This window comes from Macrobrachium rosenbergii, chromosome 36 (assembly GCF_040412425.1).
Source record: "Macrobrachium rosenbergii isolate ZJJX-2024 chromosome 36, ASM4041242v1, whole genome shotgun sequence".
Taxonomy (NCBI): domain Eukaryota; kingdom Metazoa; phylum Arthropoda; class Malacostraca; order Decapoda; family Palaemonidae; genus Macrobrachium; species Macrobrachium rosenbergii.
Window position 1 is genome coordinate 4454956 of NC_089776.1, and position 23956 is coordinate 4478911.

The 23956-nt window shown below is 35.4% G+C and overlaps 1 protein-coding gene across 2 annotated transcripts in view; it reads right to left on the bottom strand.

The window, feature by feature from the left end:
* Nucleotides 1–542: 542 nt before the first annotated feature.
* LOC136856555 (uncharacterized) overlaps nt 543–23956 on the bottom strand; it is a 131309-nt gene continuing 107895 nt past the window's right edge. Inside the window, exons 2-3 of one of the 2 annotated variants that reach the window (XM_067134394.1) lie at nt 7546–8365; nt 543–881 (exon numbers count right to left, since the gene is read on the bottom strand). In XM_067134394.1, the coding sequence (XP_066990495.1) occupies nt 878–881; nt 7546–8365 (824 nt within the window). In that variant the 3' untranslated portion in view covers nt 543–877. Of the gene's footprint in view, nt 882–2068; nt 3002–7545; nt 8366–23956 lie in introns of those variants that run through there. The other variant, XM_067134393.1, reaches the window with a different exon arrangement.

Here is a 23956-nt window from a genome sequence, read left to right on the forward strand (position 1 = left end):
TTGTGCCTCAGATTTATTTTGGGAATCCCAATCCATATAATCTTTGAATGTTTCCTTCTCATTACCCTCTAGTCCATAGCCCATCATCTCTTAAGTTTGGACAATGAATGTATGTCCTTTAAAGAAATGCTGGTACACACTGTCACGCTCAGCCCAGCCGGTTTTGCACAGGTCTAAGAGAGCTTTTCGCTTGTATATGTCTTTGACATATTCTTTCAATTTCAAAAAGTATCCAAATGATACTTTCGTATCCATTTTTGCAACACTGGCCAGGTGGATCTCCAGGTGCTCTGTTGCGGGGTGGAGGGGGGGGGCGGCGGGTGTTCATCTGAACCCTCTGAGCGCCCCCTGGCTACGGGCCTGTGACGCATCTTAAACTTGGTTAGAGTAGTGTCATCAGTCAAGTTTATTTTGACATTTCTTGTAGCATAGACGCAAAGTGAGTTCATTCTGTTTATTGTATAAAATGTACAATAACAACAAACTTCCTCTGTACTCTTTTTTGATTTTAACCTACTTGTTTTTGTTTGCAACACTGGGCAAGCTGCTGCAGGAAACAGTATGTCATTCTCTAGCAACATGGTATAATACTAAACAGTTTGCTAGGAGTTTTATCTTGGCTACCTACAACTAAAATGTGGAATAGTTTACCTGGTGCAGTTGTGGACTATTCTGACCTTCAAATGTTTAAGTAACGGCAGTTATTCCTAATGCTTTCTGCTGACGTCTTCTGAATTCAAGTGCACAAGTTTTATTTTCTATTCCCTCATATTTAATTGTTTATCGCCTTTTCCTTTAACTTGTCTCTCCCTGCAGGATGATTTCTCTTTGGATCCTTCTTGGGTTCGTAGTTTGTTGACTCTGTCCGTATGGGTCTTCAGCTGAGGATATAAATAAAAAAAATAAAGAAAACTAATGGCTCTAGTAGGGTCAATATCAAAGAGAACATGATAAGCACGGCTAAATTTGGAGGATGTGAGTAATTAAAAGCGTAGAGGAATTTGAATATCACTTTTCTATGTAGGGACGGCAGTTTGAGAATGTTGGGATCTAGATTTTAATTTAGAGAATAGATGAAGATAAGAAGGAACATAGAACCTTGATGATATTTGGCTTACTGGGAGAACTGAGGCCTTTTAAAAAGGATTTGAATAAATGTGTATTAAATTTTGTTGTCAAAATAAAATTATATCTGTTGTAAAAAAGTTTCTCAGTATGATCACTTGGAAATTATAACACTAAAATTGCAATAATTTATATCTTAGGTCTAATGTTGGACGATGTTAATGAATGACTGATGGCAATGTTGGAATATTTTGTTTAGGAAAGTATAAAAGTTCTGTTACGATGTCGATTTGGTGAGATATTATGGTAGGGGTACCATTATTATGACAGAGATAATAATGTGGTATCATTGCCAGAAGTACTTGAGTTGATAGGGTTCAAGAGAGAGACTGTTTGGGAATTTCTGTATACCATTATAGTAGCATAAGTCAGTAACAATAGGGGGAAGAATAGAATGGATGTTAACGTTTGGTTTAGTTTAGAAGAGATTGTCATGTCGCGGAGAGGCTAGGCGATTCTTTTGTTACTGGGTTAGTGATGATGTGCTTAACGACTGCCGTAGGTGCTTTTTGCAACATTTTTTATTTCATGTTTTAGAATGGCATTACTTAAAAATTGCAATAGCACGTGCATAATATTATTGCTACCTCTACGCTTTTTGCCAAATGTACTAATCAACTTCTGAGTTAGATATTACAGTGGAGGACTGACCAAGAAGAAATGAAAGATATCATGGGTTCTAATTGTTATATGGCTTAATAAAATAGTGAGCATTGTATGCCTTACAACTTCCTGTCTGATACTCTGTGAGCGTCATTTTGAGGAATTTTTCTGTTAGCTTGCGATGTCTGTTTCCCTACAATACTGTATTGCAATGAACTTATTTACTTCCTTCTCAGCATTGCACATTAGAACCTTAGAAAGTAGCCTATTGTTACTCAGCACAATATCGACTTTACTGAAAATCTTGACACACACCATTTTCTCCCCAGGCCATGAGGTGGTGGAAGGAGTTAGTAGAGGTAATGACCAATAAGACCTGGAGATATTATGAAGGAAAATTAGAAGATACTATCGAGAAACCGTTTTAATGAAAGTGTAGGCTAAGGTCTGAGATGTAAAAGTACTTGATGATTACGGGAGATTTTCATTGCAATATTTTCTTCAGTCCAATTATTAACGACTTGTTTTCTTTTAGATCTTGAGGGTGAAAATCTTTCAGAAATACTTGAGTCTATGACTGTCAGTCATAGTATTCATATAAATGAAGCCAGGGAAAGAATATAATTTTTATGTATTTTTACTTTATTTCTTTAATATGTATTTTTTTTTTAAACGACCGTAAAGTTTAACCCATTTGCTGACAACAATTTCATAAGATTTCTATCTAGTGTTTTACAGTCCAAAATCCAAGTGTTTATATTTTGCAAAAGGAAAGCAAAATATCATTTTATAGCCTGGAAAGGAGCGTCTGAAAAACTAAGAAATATCACCATGGATGATGTCTTCAAAGATGGGTAAGAACCTTTGCCGTAAAAGAGGGTTTCTCTCAAACATCTGCAACATATTATCTCGTTGTTTCTGTACAAAGAAGTCTGTGCCACCCTCACAAATATTTGCATAATCAGGAACCTCGCTCCCTTCTCCCACAACTAGAGGCACAATTTCCAAGGCACTCATAATGCCAAAAATATGCTTAGCTTTGTATTCCTCTTTCAGTTCTTCATTGGTGAATGGCATTTTCAGACCGCCAGCTTCCAAAATTTCTTTGAAGGTCATGTAGTAAATTTCCAGGTAATAGTTGATATTCTTTCTACGATCTAGGCCTTCAAGGCTGGTGAACGTTAGATAGTTGAGGTCCGTTGCTAGCGAAGCTATCCTTGTGAGTTGAAGATCCAGGAGCATCACTTCGGTGGGGCGGCCGTCATCGTCATATCTGTTTTGAAGATAGATTTCCATGATCTTAGATACGGTGATTCATGTTACATATGATCCGGTGACAGTAGAGTTTAATTTAATTCCATTTTTTTTTAGTATATTTGTATTTCTGAAACGTTTCTTCCTCAGTATTCATTTCAGATTAGTCAGCAATGAATCTTTATGGTCGATTTGATTTCATCCGTCTAGGCTACTCGGGTGAAGACGTGGCATGCGCATGGGTAGCAACGTGACTGGCTGACAATCAACGTTTCCGATATCGTTGGCTTATTGTGATAAATATCAAACTATTTCTCTAATAACGTATTTGAATGTTTATATAGACAAAGAAACCTTGCTCCTTCTGATATAAATCATAATCTCGCAGATTTGTTTTCATGATATAGGCTACCAATACAAGCACACGAAAGACGAGATTGTATCAGATCAAACACAAACGAACGATGAGCTTTCAATAATTGATTTATCTCATTAGTATACCCCAGACCACACGTTGACGTATGCTCAAAAGCTGTTTGTATCATAAGACTTTCTTACCTTTCAAACTTTATTCTATGTACAGTTTCATTACATGTATATAAAACAATTCCATTATGATACCAAAGTAATATCTATGTCCGTAAAGTGAAAAATAAGCTTTAACATTGTTTAGCCTACCACTAAAACATGAAGCAAGGATCAATGAAGCTTGGCCTTTGCTATTGATTCGCCAGGCATTTTATGTTAATGACCTTTTTTTAAGCACATTAGTTCCATTTCAGTCAAAATTACATTTTTTTTTATTGTAACCTCTATTTTTTCATTCTATCTAATTATCGTTACAACGGCCAACAAAGAAAAACATTGTACGCGTAGGCTAGCCTTTTATGCCGGACGTATGTCATCAACACTAAGAATGGCGGGAACTGAATTGATTTTAAACTTTTGCTGGATAAGCTATTTAGCTAAATAGTCCTGAAATACCCAAGCACTGAACTATTATAGTTATCTGTATCCAGAGTAGGCTATTCTGGAAAGAAAACCACAACACCACTGCTATCATGCCATGTTATAACTGAAATTTCCCGCCTTTCAAGTTTCAGCCAATAAAGTAGCGGTTGTTCTATTCATATCTCCAGGACCAGAGAACCTCATAAACAATAATTTTTCTTGCTTATTTCAAATATTAACCTACACATGTAATTTACACGCAAGAAATTATTAGAATACCCCTTATTCGCACTCGCATAGCCAGATGTCTTTTTATGTACCTACAATGAGATAAAAAAAAATAATTGTTTAGAGTCCATCGTTCGTGTGCCTTTGACATGAGTAGACTGTTTGTTACAAGCTCGTCATTCATGTGATTGTATTGTTATATTATCGACATGCATCGTTATGTTTATGATATAAATAAGATGTGAAGGTTGTTTGTATATATCGAAATTCAGATCACTATAGTCTGTTTTTTTTTCATCTGTTCCTCACCAACGCAACATAGGTTTCGTTAGATGTGGCGTGTGCATAGCTAGCTCTCGGTTGGCTGAAATCGGAACCATTGATTTCAGCCAATCGAGAGCTACTGTAGGTATGCACACGCTACATCTAACGAAACCTACGTTGCGTTGGTGAGGAACAGATGAAATGAAACCGACTATAGTGATAACTATGAGTAACTCTCCCTTGCTACTCTGCAGAAGAAAATATTTTTGGCGTCGTTTATCATTGCATTTTCCATAATCGTATGGTTCTGAAGATTAACTAAAACTTCAATGAGAAATAGTCTTAAAAATCAACCTCACACAGTGTGAAATCATCAAACAGAATAGAGATTAGAAGTAGTAGTTATGAATCATAAAGTAAGAGCCATATTATTAATTTATTTGACAGAAGAAATGAAAGCTCCCTTGACAACATAGATATTTGTATACAGATTACCACTCTCCTCCTCAGCCAGAGATATTGCTAGCGCAGCCACGCTCTTTCGTCATGCAACAGGATTCTTTTTGTATCGTCCAAAATCCCAGACTCAGTGTAACGTTGCTAAGTAGTGACAAACTTCCCTCTTTTTTTTTTTATTTCCAGTAGGCCTATCATACATATCGATAAGTTTGCAAATTCACCGCTAACACTATTTTCCTATGGGTATATGAATTTGATCTCTTTTATGCATTGGTATAATTCGTAATCTTTGTGACATGAATTAATCTTTTTTTTTACATTGCTTAGCTCAAAGCACGGAGTGATAAAGTTGGCGGTCTCGTCAGTGGCTTAACTTGCTACTCAAAGTGGTCTTCATACTACCTCTACAACGTAATTATAACAGTAGGCCTAATTAAGCTCAATCGTCGCAACAAAATTTTCAAAAAGGAATATGAATAATTACAAAAATGTTTTCTTTCAACCTTGATATTTTAGGCTGCATTCAAAGTGCTATATGAAGCAAAATGATTTATAGGCCTAACATAAGTAATGTAAGGCTTCTGAGATGCAATCTTGTTTACTAAAGGATTTATTTTTAGTGATTACTTGTTCTTTGAAAAATAGAAGACGATGATGATTTAAATTATATCGAGATGATAGCTATTAATCTAAATATTTATTAGCATTAACACCAAGCCCTACACAACACTTTTTTTTTTTTTTTTTTTTAGCTAAGAATGTTTTCTTGAAAGTAGTACTTGTTTTCTGGTAACTGACTCATTCGTAAGGTAACTCGAAGTGCAAGAGTATGTAGATAATATGCTTTCAGCCAAAAATTGTGGATATAAAAATGTGAATGCTAAGGTTAATGTATTTTAGCAAGTAACAAAAACTGACGCACATAGGACTAGGAACAAAATCTTGGCTTTAACGAAAGAATAATTGCATAGACGAATATTTGCTAAAATAAGCCATAATTTTTGAAGTGGTTAAGAAATATAGCATAAATTCATTTTATTTTTTTATGAAAATCGAAATATTCCTATAATAAATATGAAATGGATATTTTCAAGATGAATTCATTCTATTTTCACTGTAGACCTATGTTCCAGGTGGATCACGAATTCATATTACCGCCACTGACGTCACGTTGTTCTGTCAAATTGCAGATGAAACTGGTGGTATTTGTGAGCAATGGAAAGAAGTGATTTGATTTTTAAATCAGTGCGCGTATTTAAAATTTTATGGTTGCAGTGCAAGCAATATTAACGTTATGAAAAACTTTATTTGATTGGTTTAAATATTTTAACATTTGAACCTAGGTTTGATGAAGACATATTTTTGTCGAATGCATTGACGAGGAGTGAAAAAAAAGTTTTGAAAAGTTTCATCGTTGTTTTTCCGAAAGTTGGGTACATGTGGTATTTTCTGACAGTTTTGAAATATATAATAGATTTTACTCTAATGAAACATACTTTGGCTTATTTTATCAGATAAGTGTGTTTCTGAATTCAAATAAGATTGAATATGGGGCATGTTAAGTTGCCAGTTCGTGAATTTTGAACGAAATCCCAGGCAGTCATGTAGTATCATTTCTGAGCGTGGTTGTACACCAAATATATAAAGTTTCAAACGCCTTTCAGCCACTAATGACTTATCGAATAAAGAACTTACACTAGATTATAATTTAACTATATATGGCTTTACAGAGCAGTTCTGTTTAAGCTTTGGATGTCTTTGACTGTCAGTAGAACTGAAAACCTTCCAGGTTTAATTAAGGGCAGAAAGCTTTCTATCTATGTGTTAGCTAAACCATATCCATCATGTTATGTAATTAATCTGAGTTTTCCTTGAGCGTATGAAACTCTAATGCTTATGGGATATTGCTAAGGTGAACCGTTTTATCTCATTTTGACAGTAACTTAACGAGAAATATCCATCTCACGACAGAATTTTAAGAAACTTCATAAATAAAGTTTGCTTGCTCAAGTATATAACTTTTAAAACTTACAGTTGCAAAAGCTACAAATATTTGCTTTAAAGGTTACCACATAACTGCTTTGATTAGTTTAAAGACTATGTGCTTCTTGTGCAAATTAAATATTTTAGCCATTTTCCTCGTTTATTTATTTATTTATTTGTTTGTGAGTTCTTTTAGATGTTTCTTTGTTACAATGAATGATGATTATGAATAAAGACTGGTTCAACAAACAGAGCAAATGGACTTGAATGGCTTTGTTCCTAAGCCATGGTAACTTTGCTGGAGAAGTCATATCATAATGCTTCCCTGAAGTTTCTGGCTACAAGCTTAGGATTAGTAGCCTTCCTATCTTATGGCCAACAGCTGGAGTCATAATAAACTACAGTGCATTTTCTCATTTCACTTCGCGAAATTGCCGGTTTTATTAAGATTGAAGAAAAGCACTGCCTTGCTAGTACTGATATTGTGCATCATTATTTACATTCCATTTCACGAACAAACATAATTATCATTAGATTTAAAGCTGACTTAAAATTAGAGTTACAACAACTAAAGTAGTTGCAATTATTTAGAGAGACTGGATAAAAACTAGAGGCTGGGTAGAAGTTATATTTCACAGGGTAAGAGTCTTAGGAACCAAGATGATAATAATCACATACCTGAAAAGCGTATTATTATTCCAGCAATCTCCATGGCAAATGACCGAGAACTGAGGAATTTTTTGCATCAGTTGTTCTTCAATTTTCTTGTGAACATTGGGTTTCAGGTCATTCAACCAATCTATGGCCTGTTTATATTTTCCCACTTTGTTTAAAATTGCTACTGCATTTTCAATGAAACCCTCGAACAACTCTGTAGAGAATTTGATAGAGTCATCATTTAAATTTACCCAATCCACAGCTATGAATTCATAAACATCAGCCAGGTTCCCATGTTCATCCTTGGACTGAAGCAAGTAAGAAGAAGCATGTAGTCTTGCAAGTTCTTTCAGAACAAGAGTGATATGGGCTACATCCATTTCTTTCCTTCTGTCATACATCTGAAATCCTTGGCCTCGGAGGTCCTCTAAAATGATGACCTCCTTTTTATATTCTAAACTTGTGTAATAACAAGCAGGGATTCGGAGAGGTTGCTGGTCTACCTTCGTGAGTTGGATATTTAGTGCAGGAGCTATGTCTGAATAGAACTGAGCCTCTTTGTGGAACCCCATTCTTGTTATGTCTCGGAATGCTTTCATGGTGTTGTGTCCGAGGGTTTTTGTTACATAAGACTTCTCATTTTCCGTGTGATCTATCTTATACTTGACTTTGAGACTTTTAACAACTGTCATATAATTATCACCCTTTTTAGTGAAGTCCTCTGTTTTCCAAGACAGAAGTTGTGCAGACCTTCCCTTGTCTTCTTCCAGTGCTTCTTGAACACACTCTTCCGTGATTTTAGTACAAGACAGCAGAGGTTCTTCTTCCTTGGTGTTACTCACTGCAGAAAAGAGATATTACGTTAATAAACAAAATTAAATATTATACATCTTTTCCTCACAGGTGAAATAAAATTTTGATTTCGCCTTGAAGGCCTCTAATAGTAAGCTTAAACTTACTTCGATAATATAAGGTGTAACACGAGCAAATATTTCTAGAATTGTCAGGAAAAGTAGTTCTGAGCAGAAAATGTTATAAAAAGATATGTATTTATTTGTAAGTCTTTGTTTGTCGGCGAGATGAATTTGAAAAAAAATCGACACTCCTCTCAGATGAGCAAGATGGTGTGCGGGATGTCGGAGTGGTCAAGGATATGGAGTGCTGGTAATCAGTTGGTCAGTTTGTGAGAGGTGCAAAATAATGAGCAGGAAGACAAGTAGCCTACTGCTGGTTTATCAATTGTTGTTTTAGATTTAGCTGGCCTTGTGCCAGCACGGGCTCTTGCTTCTAGAGCAGCCCGTAATGGTTTATTGATGAAGCAACCCGCTTATCAAGCAGCGTGCGGACGTCAGCGTATCGGCAGAGACCGCGGGTACAAAAATTTACAAGTGACCTGAGGTCAAACTATTTCTCTACATAAAACAGGACAGGTAGGCTACGTACAGAAAACATGATGATCAACAATAGGTGGTCGGACATAAAAATACTCTGACACATATATGTGGTACAAGGGCAAATGAACAGGTAATAAATATACAATTCACAATAATGATAATAAGATTGTGTTCGTCCAACCTTAGGTCGCATGTGAAGGCACCGCAGAAAATGGAATGTTCATTATAGAGAACCCATTGAGCGGGGACTTTACAAGTTCACCTGTCACTTTCAACAAACTCGCTTTTCCAAAAGCCAAGATAAGTTGGGTGTGCCAAATCACTGCCGTCAAATTTCTGATTCATTTTGAGGGCAAGAGGCTGCAGACAATGCCTTATACTGTTTCAGTAATGTGGAATATACGGATATGATGTATATTTATGGGTTTTTCAATGGAAGTGCACATGCTGCTGTGCAAGAATACAGAACATGTCCTAACAGAAGATCTCAGCGCAAGACAATTTTATTCTTTTTTTCAACATCTTTGTGAGAAAGAATCTTTTCCGGAAAAAGTGAAACAGCAGAGCGGATAAGGGAATACAAAAAGATAGGGAAGAATCTTGACACAGTGCACCAGTATCCCGACCTAAGCACAAGAAGAATTTCATTTCGCCTTGGATTGTTGAGAAGTGAAGGGCTTTTTCAAAGTCTGTACCATTACCACAAAAATTGACATCATCAAGGAGACTCTGAGAGGCAACTAGAATTGTATTGGTGGTTGGAAGAATATTCTCAGTTATTAGATTTGATTTTATTCACTGATGAAACTACTTCTACCGGTAGGGGGCTACACAATGTCCACAATGAACATTGGTGGGCAAATGAAAATCTTCACAAAAAGGTAGAAGTTAATTTCCAATAAAGATTTTCAGTTAATGTCTGGTGTGGCATTATTGATTGTGGCTTGATCGGCCCAAGTATCTTCGAGGATAGTCTTAATGGGGAAGTTTATGCTAAAATTTTGATAAATCAGTTCCCCTTACCCCCTAGAAGATGTTCCTCTAGCTACACCATGCCAATTAATTTTCCAGCACCACCACATTTCAGTAACCAAGTAAGGCAACGCCTTAACCAGACGTTTTCTGAATGGTAGACAGGCCGAGCAGGACCAAACAATTGCCTTGCAAGATCACCATACCTAACCTCGCTGGATTACTATACTCTATAAACACATGAAATTGCTAGCATACAAGAAGAAAATTAACAACAAACAGGATCTAGAGCTGGCAGACACCATGACCGGTGAAGTCGTCACGGTCATGGTTGAAACATACAGGAAGGCTCCTCATAACCTCCAGGTGATCAATAAGTCCAGAGACACTCGGCCCCCCCGAGAGGCCTAGGTAGGGCCATACGCCCTAAGTCCATTGGCCTCCACAACATCTGAAATAGAAGTTGGGTTAGATTGTTTTGGTTATGCTAATGCTGATGGCACGAGACACATAATGAACGAGGTTTAACATCAATAAAAGAGAGAAACCAGTTACATGACCTGCCCTTCCCTGGATAGTGCCTAAACCCTGTGGCTTCCTCTTCAAAAAAAAAAAAAAAAAAAAAAAAAAAGCTTAAGTGATTGAGGGGTTAGCAAACTTAAAACAAACAACAATCACACAAAATATATTTCAAGCAAAAAGTCATAAAACAGAAAGCAAATGGCAATTAGGCAGAAAAGCGCAGTGACATCTTCAGGGTGGAGTGCAGTACGATGGGTGGGCGGGGCTTCCCCCTCCCGTCGATAGTTATGGACCTTGTCTGAAAGTTCATTAAACAACTGTTTCAGTGTGCGTTCGCAAGCTGAGTCCTATGTTAAGATAAAAGGTTTGTGTTTGTGTAGGAACAAAAAATATTTTTTCACCTCCTTTTAGGCAAATAAAAAGACATCAGGCTATGCAAGTAAATTACATGACTAGGTTAATATTCGAAAAAAGCGAGAAAAATTGTTGTCTTAGGCTGTTTGGAACCTAGGGGAGATGAATTGCACATCCAGACACTTCAGTATTAGCTGGAAGGTAGGAAATTTCAGTTAGCACATGCCATAATAGCACTGGTATCCTGGTTTTCTTTTCAGAATACTTTGCATAACCATACAATTTTTTCTTAAGCATACACATATTTATAACGGTTCAGTGCTTGTTACTTTCTTGACACTTTAACCAAGCAACTTAATGAACAAAAGTTTGAGATCCCATTCATTTCTCATCACCCGTAGAGTATTGATGACATAAATACGGCATAAAAGGCTGGCCTAGATAAAGCCTACATAGTTTTTTCCATTGTTGTACATTGGAATGGTACTTAGATCGAGTGAATTGATAATGGTTACAATAAATAAAATACTTTTGACTGACATGGAATGAGTGTTTACTTAAAAGAAGGCCAGTAAATAAAAAATCCGGCGAAGCAGTAGCATAGGCATAGCTTTATTGGTCCATGCTTCATGTTCCAGCAGTAAATAATATTAAACGGTATTTTTAAAAAGTTTAAATTAGAAGAAATTCCTGTTATTTGAAAAGTTTGTGAGCATAGGTCTACGTGTAGCGTAGGCTATAGTAATGAGATAAATAATAATTACCGAAAGCTCATTGGTTTATTTGTGTTTGATCTGCTTTAAGTGGAATGTGTGGTGCAAGCTTGTCTTTCGTGTGCTTGTGTTGGTATATTATTGCCACAAATTGGCATGTTTACAATTTATATAAGACCGGGCAGGGTTATATATATACACACACATATATATATATGTATATATATATTATATATATATATATATATATATATATATATATATATATATATATGTATATATATACAGTATATATATATATATGCACACACTAATATTCAAATATGTTATTCAAGAAATAGTTCAATATTCATCACAATAAACCAACGATATCGGAAACGTTGATGGTCAGCCAATCACATGCTACCCATGGGCATATGCCACATCTTCACCCTTGAGTGGACTGATGAAACGAAACCGACCATAGCAATCCATTTGTCTAATTCGCCCCATCCCTCCCTACATCCCAGGCTACTCTGACCACCCGTAAACGACCCCACTCGCCTGAGCAGTTATCTTAAAAATTCACCTCACCGACAAAATAAGCCTTTGAATGCATATCTTTACAGAACATTTTCTGATCAGAACTACTTTTGCTTTTTCCCCAGTGTTTGCTTGATCCCATTTTACACCCTGTATTTTATATTGTGATGGAAAATTTGGTTAATTTAATACAAGTTTGAAATTATGAATTGTTGCAGATAAATGTATATCAATCAATCAATGTATTTTTTTTTGTGTGTGTTTGATATTCAGAAGTGAAATTCCACCAGCCATATCTTTCCTTTGCTTTATCTTCCACAAATCTTAACTTATCTCCAGCCCTCTTTCTCATTGTTCTCAATCACGTAGGTCTAAGTTTTCTGCTCTTCTGGTGCCCACAGTAGCCCAGCTGACAGTATCATGTTACTGTTTTTCCAAGTTTTATGTTACGATTTTTGCTAGAAAAGAGTACCTCCAGTTACTAAAGTTTTTTTGCAGCACAAAACCAATAAATTTCACTCCATTTTCATTTGCATATTCTCCCTGTCCATACCTTCATTGTTCCTACAAACTTTTCCTGCCATATCACCAAAAAATATTCATCATATCTCTGTTTGTCTTTTCATTTATAACATTCTGCAGTCCCATACAAAATTCATTATTTATCTCTCTAAGAGTTCATTTGTTAATGTAGCACACTCTAATACTCACATAATGCACTCTTTTGACTGAAATCTTGATAGAAGTAGTCTACTGCTCAATGCTCTTCAGTCAGTCAGTGCCTTTCCTGCATTAGTCATCAAGATCAAGTCTAATCCTTCTTATCAGTTCCATCTCTCTTTCTGAATAAAAATGCATTATCTGCTTCCCTTCCATCTTTTCCCATTCTATTACACCAAAATTAGAAACAGCTAAGATATATAGTCCATACCACTTGAATTCACTACCCTCCTGTTGTATCTTTCCAATTCGTTTCATGGTACTTGCAATCTAATTCCTTACTTTCAATTTATACTTAATATTTAGAAACCAGGAGATTATTATCGTTTATATGGAGGACTGGAGGCCATTCCTGAATTGTGTGCATCCGTTTATGGAGTAGAATCCACAGAATAATTGCACATACATACCCTAATGCATAGCCAGTTCCTTGTAGTGCACATTCATTAACTGATTATGGTCATTGCCAGTTGGGGTTGAAGTTGTGTGTGTGTGTGTACGTGGGTGTATGTATATATGTATGTGTAATATTATAAGAAAACATTTTGATGATGAAAACGAGAAAAGAATTAGAAAATATGTAGAGCTACAGTTGCATCTGTGGTCTAGTATAGATCAAAGCGGAGGGACTGAAGGATGTTGACGTATAGCAGAACCATCAGGACCTCACTAGATATGGGCCGATCCAAAACCATTGATTGAAACAAAATGGACATTTAAGGAGATAGATATAAGTTTTTTCATAACTGGAAAGTGAATTTCATAGTAGATACTTGGACAGAAGGAACGAAATTTGATAAACCCGTCAAACCTTTTGGAAATATCAAAATTGACAACATAATCTGGAGCATTATCAGAGGAAAATTTGTGGTTAGAACTACATATTCAGTAGTTTTTGATGAGTGCTTTGGTCGGAGTTTATCACCGAGTGAAGTTAGTTATGAAATATTTCAAGTTTCTGACCAGCAGAAAAGATGCACAAGCTAGTGAGTGAAAAAACAATATAATGTAGCCTACACTTCAGCATTCACTATATCCCAAAGCTCATTGTGATTCCATACAATACCTAGCATAAACCAAGGTGAATTTTACACTTATCATTCATTTTAGGAGCTTTACTATTTTGCAAACTGCACCGCATCTAACTAGGTATCTTAATAACAAAATAATTGTGATAATTTAGTTGATACGCAAAGGACTGGTCAGCTGATGCGTTGCTGTATTCCGTTTCTACACTGGGAATTAAATTTTTACACTAATACAGCACTGTTTAATTAAGTCAGGGATGTCTAACAATGGAGGAATATGAACCATGTGGCTCTTTTTCTTTTTCTAAAGGTATATATATATATATATATATATATATATATATATATATATATATATATATATATATATATATATATATACGTGTATATATATTAAAAGTATGAGAAATCAAGATTAAATCTTTGCAGGAAGTCCTTCTACCAGAGAAATTGGTCATATGAGGGAAAGAAGTTTCTCAGTTAGCCTTTATGGTTTAATTGCTGTCCCATAGCCTTTCCATATCAGACGCTTGTACTCAATTACAACTGTGCAGGCAGACAGATGGTAGGCCGGAAGCGATCCACTAATCTAATAAACATGAGCCCAACACTTGTACCACAGTGCTTACTCTGGCTAATTGTACCTTTGGAAGGTAGACTGTGGGGTGTTACATCCCGATGTCTCAAACACACAAACATTTCAAATTTGATGAGTAATATTACAATGGATGGATAGTACTTTTTATCATGCAAAGTTTCGAGGTAGATAACTTTGTCATCAGACTGAAATTAATGATTAAAAACTATAAAAATAATTGAAATACAGTAAAATGAAGTGTCTTAGAAAATAAAGTTAAGGCTGAAATGAATGAAGGAAAAGAGACAGAAAAAAATACAAATGATATTGGTATATATATATATATATATATATATATATATATATATATATATATATATATATATATATATATATATATATATATATATATATTTATATATATATATATATATATATATATATATATATATATATATATATATATATATATATATATATATATATTTGTATATCTTAGTTTAACCAGATCACTGAGCTGGTTAACAGCTCTCCTAGAGAGGGCTGCCTCGAAGGATTAGATTTATTTTATGTGGCTAAGAACCAACTGGTTACCTAGCAACGGGACCTGCAGCTTATTGTGGAATCCGAACTACATTATGACGAGAAATTAATTTCTATCACCAGAAATAAATTTCTCTAATTCTCCACTGGCCGCTCGGACAGTCGAACGCTGGGCCAACAGCGTGCTAGCCGAAAGCTCTACACACCCCATCTAATGAAGAACTGATATTGGTATAGGGAAAAGGGGTATTAATATTTAGAAAGATTGAGAACACGCTCAAGGTAGGGGTGAATGGCTTAGTGAACAAAGACGGTTCTATGCACAACCGCGGATTCGTTTGTGCAAATGTGTGTGGCGCACTTATGCAAGCTTTTTGTCAATGTTGTTCATCTACAGTTGGCCAATTATGATAGGAATACGAAATTGACCAATGTGTTGTGTCTCTCTGGAGTCAAAACCCGTAAAAATATATATGTATATACATACACACATACATATATATATATATGTATATATATATATATATATATATATATATATATATATATATATATATATATATATATATATATATATATATATATATATATATATATATATATATATATTATTGGAAGGTCACTCAGATGATACAATTCTAAGAGTTTAATTACACAAAGAACAGATCAAAATAAAGTACAATTAATTTACAAAGGGGCTCACAATTTAGTACTGACAGATTACAGGGGAAAAACATGATTAATTATAGGTAAATGACAAAGGAAAATTAGATCCAAATACCAGTGGGTTTTAAGGGAATGGTATCCCAAATTAAGCACAAATAATTGTGGTTTCACAACAGGCTTGAACGTAGAGAAGTGGCGAACTGGTAACAGGGGCGAGAAAGCAGATTTGATTGCTCATGTGAAATAGTGTCTCCTGAAATGCAAAGAGAACTTTGTTGATTATTAAAATTAACATGCATGCCTATCACATGAAAATGAACAAAGTGTAATGCTGGCAGAGGCACTTAATTTTACTTATTAGATTCAGCAAATGTAACTACTCAAGTAAAGGGACATTAAATCACTGAAATGTCAGATGTATGAGGTTCACAAGAAAGGAAAATTTGAGATGGAAAGACAAGAGAATTACAGAAAATAGAATGGGCAGAATACTCCCCCTCCCAATACAGGCATGCACCTGTTTTGACTTAGGATATACTCTCATATTTAGAGAACAAGGATGAATTTCTGTCAGCCTTTGTAGTGTTGCTTCCACTGTGACAGGACTTAGGTGCACATTATTGTTGTAGATAGAAGGGGGGCCTGCTCCCCAAAGGGTAATGCTATCCCAGCTGCGAGGGAGATGCTCCCTGCTTAGTGTCTTGCTAATGTCTGTCCCCGGCTTTCCTTCCCAGGGCACTCTCTGACCTCTCTTGGGTCATGTGACTTGGTTGGTGGCTAGGTTAATCTAGTCTTCACTGGTGTGATCTGGAAAGAGAGGGATTCTGCCAGTGCAAAGTTGAAAACAAGTAATTAAGACGGAGATAAGGAGTTGAGCACAATAAAAGAGATTTGATAGAGGGGGAGAGTAAGGCCCGAGGCATTTCCTGGCCACTTTGGCTGGAAAACAACTCCATACACCTCTGTTACTTTGGTTTCTTTTATTTTATCAAAAGATTTTTTTTTAAATGGCAGAAGGTCTGAATACACAACAGTTCCCCCTTTAAGCAGAGATTCCATCTTGTTAGGGATGCAAAGTCTGCTAGTGAGGGTCGCTGCCATTTTATGTTACAAGTCCACTCCTTAAGCCTTAGCATTTAAATATCAATTCTTCATAAGTAAATGGCCACTTCTGATATTTTATGTAAATCTCATGCAGTGGTAAGAGAAATGCATCAAAGTAAGCTAATTAAGCAGGTGTAAGCAAACAATAAAATGCTTTAAATTAAAAAATGAGACGCAATTAACTTTAAATGCGGCATAAATATATAAAGGTCCTACTTTTGCAATAATAGACAGGATATATATCTTAATTTTAAGATACACATTAGCACGTAAAGTAAATGAAATGGAGCTAGGACCTGTCCTCAGCTACGTGCTAGAGAACAGCCTTAGCTAAGTACAAAGGTTATATATTTCATAGATACAAGTTAGGTTCAACTACAGGCTAGGAGACAATCTAGGCATCTTTATCTGGGTAAGGTGCCAAAATTGCTCTATTAAAATACGGCACTGTTACATGTATAAACACAAGTGCTATGAGAGCTCAGCGGCTCTGTTAACTTCATGAACTGTCTGTGCTTCCTACTCCCCTTTCTCCTTGTTTTCCTTTGCACTTTAGGCTTAGGTCTCCTAACTGGAACCTGGGCACACGGCTCCAGAGGAAGCTTTGTTGTGTGGCCGCCACATCGGTGACCAGCTTAAACAGGACTTCTTGAAGAGGGTCATCCACCAGAGGCTTGTCGTCTGGGGATGTTAGTGAAAAGGAAGAGGTGGCTGTAGGTGCTATGGGTTTGTAAGTTACAAGGGCCAACTCCTGCACAGGTTGTGAGGCTGTGCTGGGGGATGAACTTCTGCTGAGGTCAGGGCAATCTGGAAAGGACCCTACTGAATTTCAGGCTGACTCTTGGCTGACAACTGGTAGTGGAGCCAGGCGGTAGTTGAGAGGGGGGGGCTGAACTAGGAGATCAACACCATGCTCGGGCACTGATTCTAAGGCAGGCTCAGGTACGGGTTGCAAAGGACCAGAATCTGACTCTGGTGAGGGCTCAATAACCGGAATGGGCAGAGCACTACGCTGACCAGGGGATCCGGCGAGTTTGTCTAAAACAATTTGTCTAAAATACAATTTGTCTAAATCAATTTGTCTAAACCAATTCGTCTAAACCAATTTGTCTAAAATACAATTTGTCTAAATCAATTTGTCTAAACCAATTCGTCTAAAACAATTTGTCTAAAGTACAATTTGTCTAATAACAAAATGTCTAAAATACAATTTGTCTAAATTAATAATAAAAAAATAATCAAATAAATCAAAACAAAAAATGAAAAAGGTGAATAAAAAAAGTTATTTACAGAACTACAATGATTGTTTTGAAATAGAAACAAACTTTCCTGAATTTATACAAATCAGTCAATCAGTCCATCTTTTCTTATTGTTTAACTTCTAAACCATGGCCGTTTACTAAAATTAGTCGTTTACTGTAATTTAAATTGCTGCTCTCTCAACTACAAATAAACAACTAAAATTAGTCGTTTACTGTAATTTTAACTGCTGTTCTCTTAAAACCAAATATGGAAAACAAATCTTTCTTCATTTTACATAAACAAAGCACTTTCTTATTGTGGTAATATTCAAACTGGATATAGCTATACCCCAAAATGCCTCTTGAATTCGTCGAATCGGAAAAAAGTCGTAAGAAATTAGTAGATAATGGATTTACATTTTACAAAAATGGTGAAAATGACGACCGGGTATATTGGAAGTGTGATAAATATCCGATAACAAAATGCCGCGCTCGTATAATTACGGCAAATGATCACATCGTAAAATCATCTGCAAATCACAACCATGTATTAGATGCGGCCGAAAGTGCAGCAAAGGATATTATGACAAAAATACGTCATCAGGCTAAGACAACACAAGACGCACCCAGATCAGTTTTATCTAATGTGCTCGAAGATTGCGATCAAGCTGTTGCTCCAAAAACTTCCTAAGGTGCAAAGTATGAAGAGAACTATAAGATCTGTAAGACAGCAAACCCTCGCTGGACCAGCCTTACCATCAACATGCAGTGAAATCGTTTTTCCACCTGATCTAACCATTACTTTTAAAGGTGATCAGTTTCTAATGTATGACTCGGGACCGGTTGAAAAACGTATAGTCATATTTGCAACCAAACGGAATTTACAGTGTTTATCACAAAGTAGTCACTGGTATGCTGACGGAACATTTAAAACAGTACCTTTGCTATTTCATCAGCTATATAAATTTCATGGACTAAAACAGAAAGTTTCGTTGCCACTTCTTTTGCATTACTGCCAGACAAAACAGAAGAAACTTATATAGCTTTTTTTACAGCAGTTAAAGAAGCTTGAACCTTTGTGCGCACCACTATCAATAACGATCGATTTTGAGAAAGCTATGATGAAAGCCTGTCTGAAGGAATTTCCAAATACAGAACAAAATGGTTGTTTTTCCACTTTAGCCAATGTATTTTCCGTGCAATACAAAATAATGGCCTAAGACGAAAATATGAAACAGAAACCAGTTTTGCTCTACAGATGAGGATACTACCAGCATTGGCATTCGTACCCGTAGCTAGCGTAATAGACGCGTTTGAATTATTGTGTGATAACAACATCTTCCCCCATGAAGCACAAGAGGTCATCGATTATTTCGAAGACACTTGGATTGGGAGGCCTAATAGACGGTACGCTCGACGTCCACCTCTTTTTCCACATGATATGTGGAATATGTATTCTAGAGTGCTTATGTTAGAATTATCTAACTCAAATCAATTTTAGGGAAGTCTTTATATCTCAACTTACCTGCACCGTCTTCTAGATCAATTTCTTTACATGTTCTTCGAATTTTAAAATTCTTAAATTCACTTTTTATGCGAAAGAACACCCGTTCTTTCGTCCGACTGGTACCGCAAGACTAAAGACTCCTTGTCGGACCAAAAATGCCAAATCAACAACTCCGTTTTTCTTTCACTTTGTCCGAAACTCTCGAACAACGTTGAAAAATAAAGACGGGAAAACAAAACTGTTTCCTTATAAGGAATACATTTAACATTAAATTAATTAATTCAATTAGAATACAAAAGGGAAAGTTAAAATTTACATTTAATATTAACAAACGGCAATCATTCAGTTTACTTTCCGTCCATAAACGAACACCAAAAATGGGGACAAAAAGTAAGAACCAAACGAACTAGTCAATTCGACTATTCTCCCACGAATGAAATTACCATTCTCCAATCAACTATTTCTACACTTACGAATCTTCCTAAAACGAACAATGCCGTCGAAGCATGGCATCCTGGATTCGAAACTGAAGTAGGTGCACATCACCCCAATATATGGAAGTTCATCAACTGTTTAAAAAAAGAACAAAGTTTAAATGAGGTACGAATTGAGCAATATGTTGCAGGGATAGAGCCAGAACCCCCAAGGAAGCGCTATCGAGATTCAGCAAAACGTCTAAATAGTCTTGTTCAAACTTTTGATCAACATAATATTATTGATTACCTACGTGGTATTGCCCACAATCTTTCTTTTTAACTATAAAAGTAGTCTATTCAGAAGTTATCTTTTAATAAAACCTTTATTAATCTTTTATGTATTAAATCTTACATTTTAATGTTCTATATGAATGTATTTTATTAATTTTAGGCTAAGTTACCTGTCTTTTCTTTAATTTCTTCTTTTATGTAATTCTACATCTAATTCTGCATTTAATAAATATATTACTTTATTTTATTTTATTTACTATAATTTCTTTCACCTCGTTCACATTTTGAACTACATTCCCCATTATTATTATTATTATTATTAAAAAAAAAAAATTGTAAATAATATCTTTTGAAAAAAATAAACAAGAAAGAAGTTATTCTAAGTTCTTTCTAGAAATAATGATCTCAAAAAAACTCCTAATTGCCACTTTAGGGTGTGGAGTTGATGATTTCCTGAAGTTGTTGTTTATATTAGCTATATTTGTTTTCCCCTATCGTTACCTATTTGAAAACGTTGGAAAAGCGTACAAGACTAAGAAAAGAAAAACCTAAATCTAACTTTCGATCTCTAACTCCCAATAAGGGAAGAAAATATAATTTATGAGCAAAAAATATAAAACCTTACCCGTAAAGAAATAGAAATTCAGAAAAGATATTTTTTTTTATTCACCTTTTTCAATTTTTGTTTTGATTTATTTGATTATTTTTTTATTATTAATTTAGACAAATTGTATTTTAGACATTTTGTTATTAGACAAATTGTACTTTAGACAAATTGTTTTAGACGAATTGGTCTAGACAAATTGATTTAGACAAATTGTATTTTAGACCAATTGTTTTAGACAAACTCGCCTAGACCCGCTGACTGTCACTGACTGTGGCTCAATGGCAGGGCTGGAATAAACATCAGCACCTGACGGAGGCTCAAAGAGGGTAGGACCCATGACTGGCCCAGAGAAGAGCTGGTTAGGGAGAGGAATATGAGAGTTAAGCACCAGTGTCCTCAAATGCAGGGACAAAATGACCTTGAGGGACCTGTTGTGCTTCCATAAACATTATTAATGTTATTTCAGCCCATATGAGTAGGTGACCTTGGAGAAATGACGCCACATAAAATGTACACAAAACGCCAACCCTTTGTAGAATCTGAGACTTCCATAAACATTATTAATGTTATTTCAGCCCATATATGACAATCACAAAAGAAAACATACACAAGCATTGTACAACAGCATACATACTACAAAGCCACCTCGTTGTACTTCACAACAAATGAGAAGTCTGAAAGAAACATAACACAAAATTTACAGAAAACATATTACTTTCACATATCATAAGACATATCATTAGAATATGCTCTCATATTTAGAGAACAAGGATGAATTTCAATCAGGCCCTGAAGGGTTGCTTACACTGTGACAGGACTTAGGTGCATGCTATCATTGTAGGACAGAAGGGGGGCCCTCTCCACAAAGGGCAATGCTATCCCAGGTGCAAGGGAGATGCTCCTTGCTAAGTGTCTCGCCAACATCTACCCCAGGTTTTCTTTCCCAGGGCACTCTTTGACCTCTCTTGGGTCATGTGACTCGATTGGTGGCTAGGTTAATTTAGTCTTCACTGGTGTGATCTGGAAAGAAAGGGATTTCTGCCAGTACAAAGTTAAAAACAAGTAATTAAGACGGAGGCTAAGAAGTGGCACACATTAGTGTAACGTCTTTTTTTTTTTATCCATTACCAGTGTAAAGAAGTTTATTATTGTTATCTTTGTAATGTTTGTTATAGTTATGTTTTGTTGCTTCTTCTTATTTGAATTAGTCTTATATTTCCTTTATAGTTGCTTTATCCTTTCTGGCTTTGTTTGTTTTAGTTGTTAGAGTCCCAGGAGGCTTAGGAAGACACATTGCAGTTTTCTTACTTCATTAACACACTAGTAAAATAATATAGTATATACAAGTTAAGTAGTATGACTATGAATTGAAATATAAGCCTTTCTTGAATCTTCTTAACTCACAACTGGTGAGGCTCTCGACCTCACTCCGCTAAGACTCTCGGATCTTCTTTATCTCCCTCCCTTCAAGCTTGCTTTCTTGAAGGTTCTTCAAAGGAAATGTCCATCCCACCAGTAGGAGGACAATTGCTTTTGTTCCACCTTGTAGTCGTCCTTATTGGTTGAAGATTATCTAACGACGTCCCATAGGTGTGATTAATTGACTTAATTCTTCCTACTGTGGGTGGGACTAATGACGTCACTGGAAGTCTTCAAGTTCCGGCGAAAGTTGAAAGGTCAGGACACAAGTGAGATGGGTAGGCAGTTTTTAATGGTTGCGCTTAGATTATTAAGGCACCCATATTTTGGCTACATACTCACAACACTTCCTGGTCATTACTCTCTCTCTCTTTCTATGTCTCGTTTTTCTGTTAATCATTTTCTCTCTCTCTCTCTCTCTATCATTTGTCTATTAATGGTTCCCTCTCATTTCTTTTTCTCTCTTTTATATTTATGCTATTCCTAACTAATATTCTCCTAGCTATCATTGCAATAGAAGGGATTTAACAGAGGGCGACAGTAAGGCCCGAGGCATTTCCTGGCCACTTTGCCTGGAAAACAACCTCTGTACACCTCTGTTACGTGGCATTCTTTTGTTCATGGAGGGTGTATATAATTTGTCAAAGGGTCCCCTATATAATCTCCATTTCCATAAGTGAATTTCACACACACTAAGCTTTTGGTATACATGAATTTCTTTTCTTTGTGCAAGTCTGTATGACACTGTCACCTTTTCCCTGAGCAGAGAGTCTTTTTTAACCAAGTAACCGTTTTCTATGGGAAGCAGCTTCGGTGCCCCCAGCTTTCAGCTAAGAGCGTGGGCAACAAACATTTAGGCTACCCAGACTGTCAGAAAAAGTAAGAAACGCAACATCCTTTGAGTGCTGGGGGCTACGTTTGCTTTTTTCTTTTATCAGTTTCTGTATCATATTCCTTATATTTTAACCCATATAAGAATATCAACATATATATATATATATATATATATATATATATATATATATATATATATATATATATATATATATATATATATATATATATGTATATGTATATATATATATATATATATATATATATATATATATATATATATATATATATATATATATATATATATATATATATATATATACTGAAGAAAAGGTTTAAAAATGAAAATGTCATTTGTTTTGTCCGTGTTTGTGTGTCTGCCACAGGACAGGAGTTTGATTTTGAGTTAAAAACCTTCCTGGGGTGACATATAGGTCACGTGCAAAATTTTGTTTGGTTCTGTCAGGTGGTTTGGATTTGTATATACATATACATATATATATATATATATATATATATATATATATATATATATATATATATATATATATATATATATATATATATATTTATATATATATATATATATATATATATATATATATATATATATATATATTTATATATATATATATATATATATATATATATATATATATATATATATATATATATATATATATATATATATATATACAGGGTAAGTCAATAAGTATCTGCACTCCAATTTTTTATTTAATACAACAGCAATACAAAGTTTACAATAACATCATTTTTCAACATAGTCACCCTGCTTTTCAATGCACTTGGTCCATCGTTGCACTAACTTTTTCGATACCCTCAGAAAAAATGTTTTCTGTTGAGCATTGAGCCACGTATGCACCGCTTCCTTCACCTGCTGATCGGTGGTGAAATGACGGCCTCTTTAAGCATCTTTAAGTGGACCAAACAGATGGTAATCAGACGGGGCGAGATCAGGACTGTATGCAGGATGTTCCAACA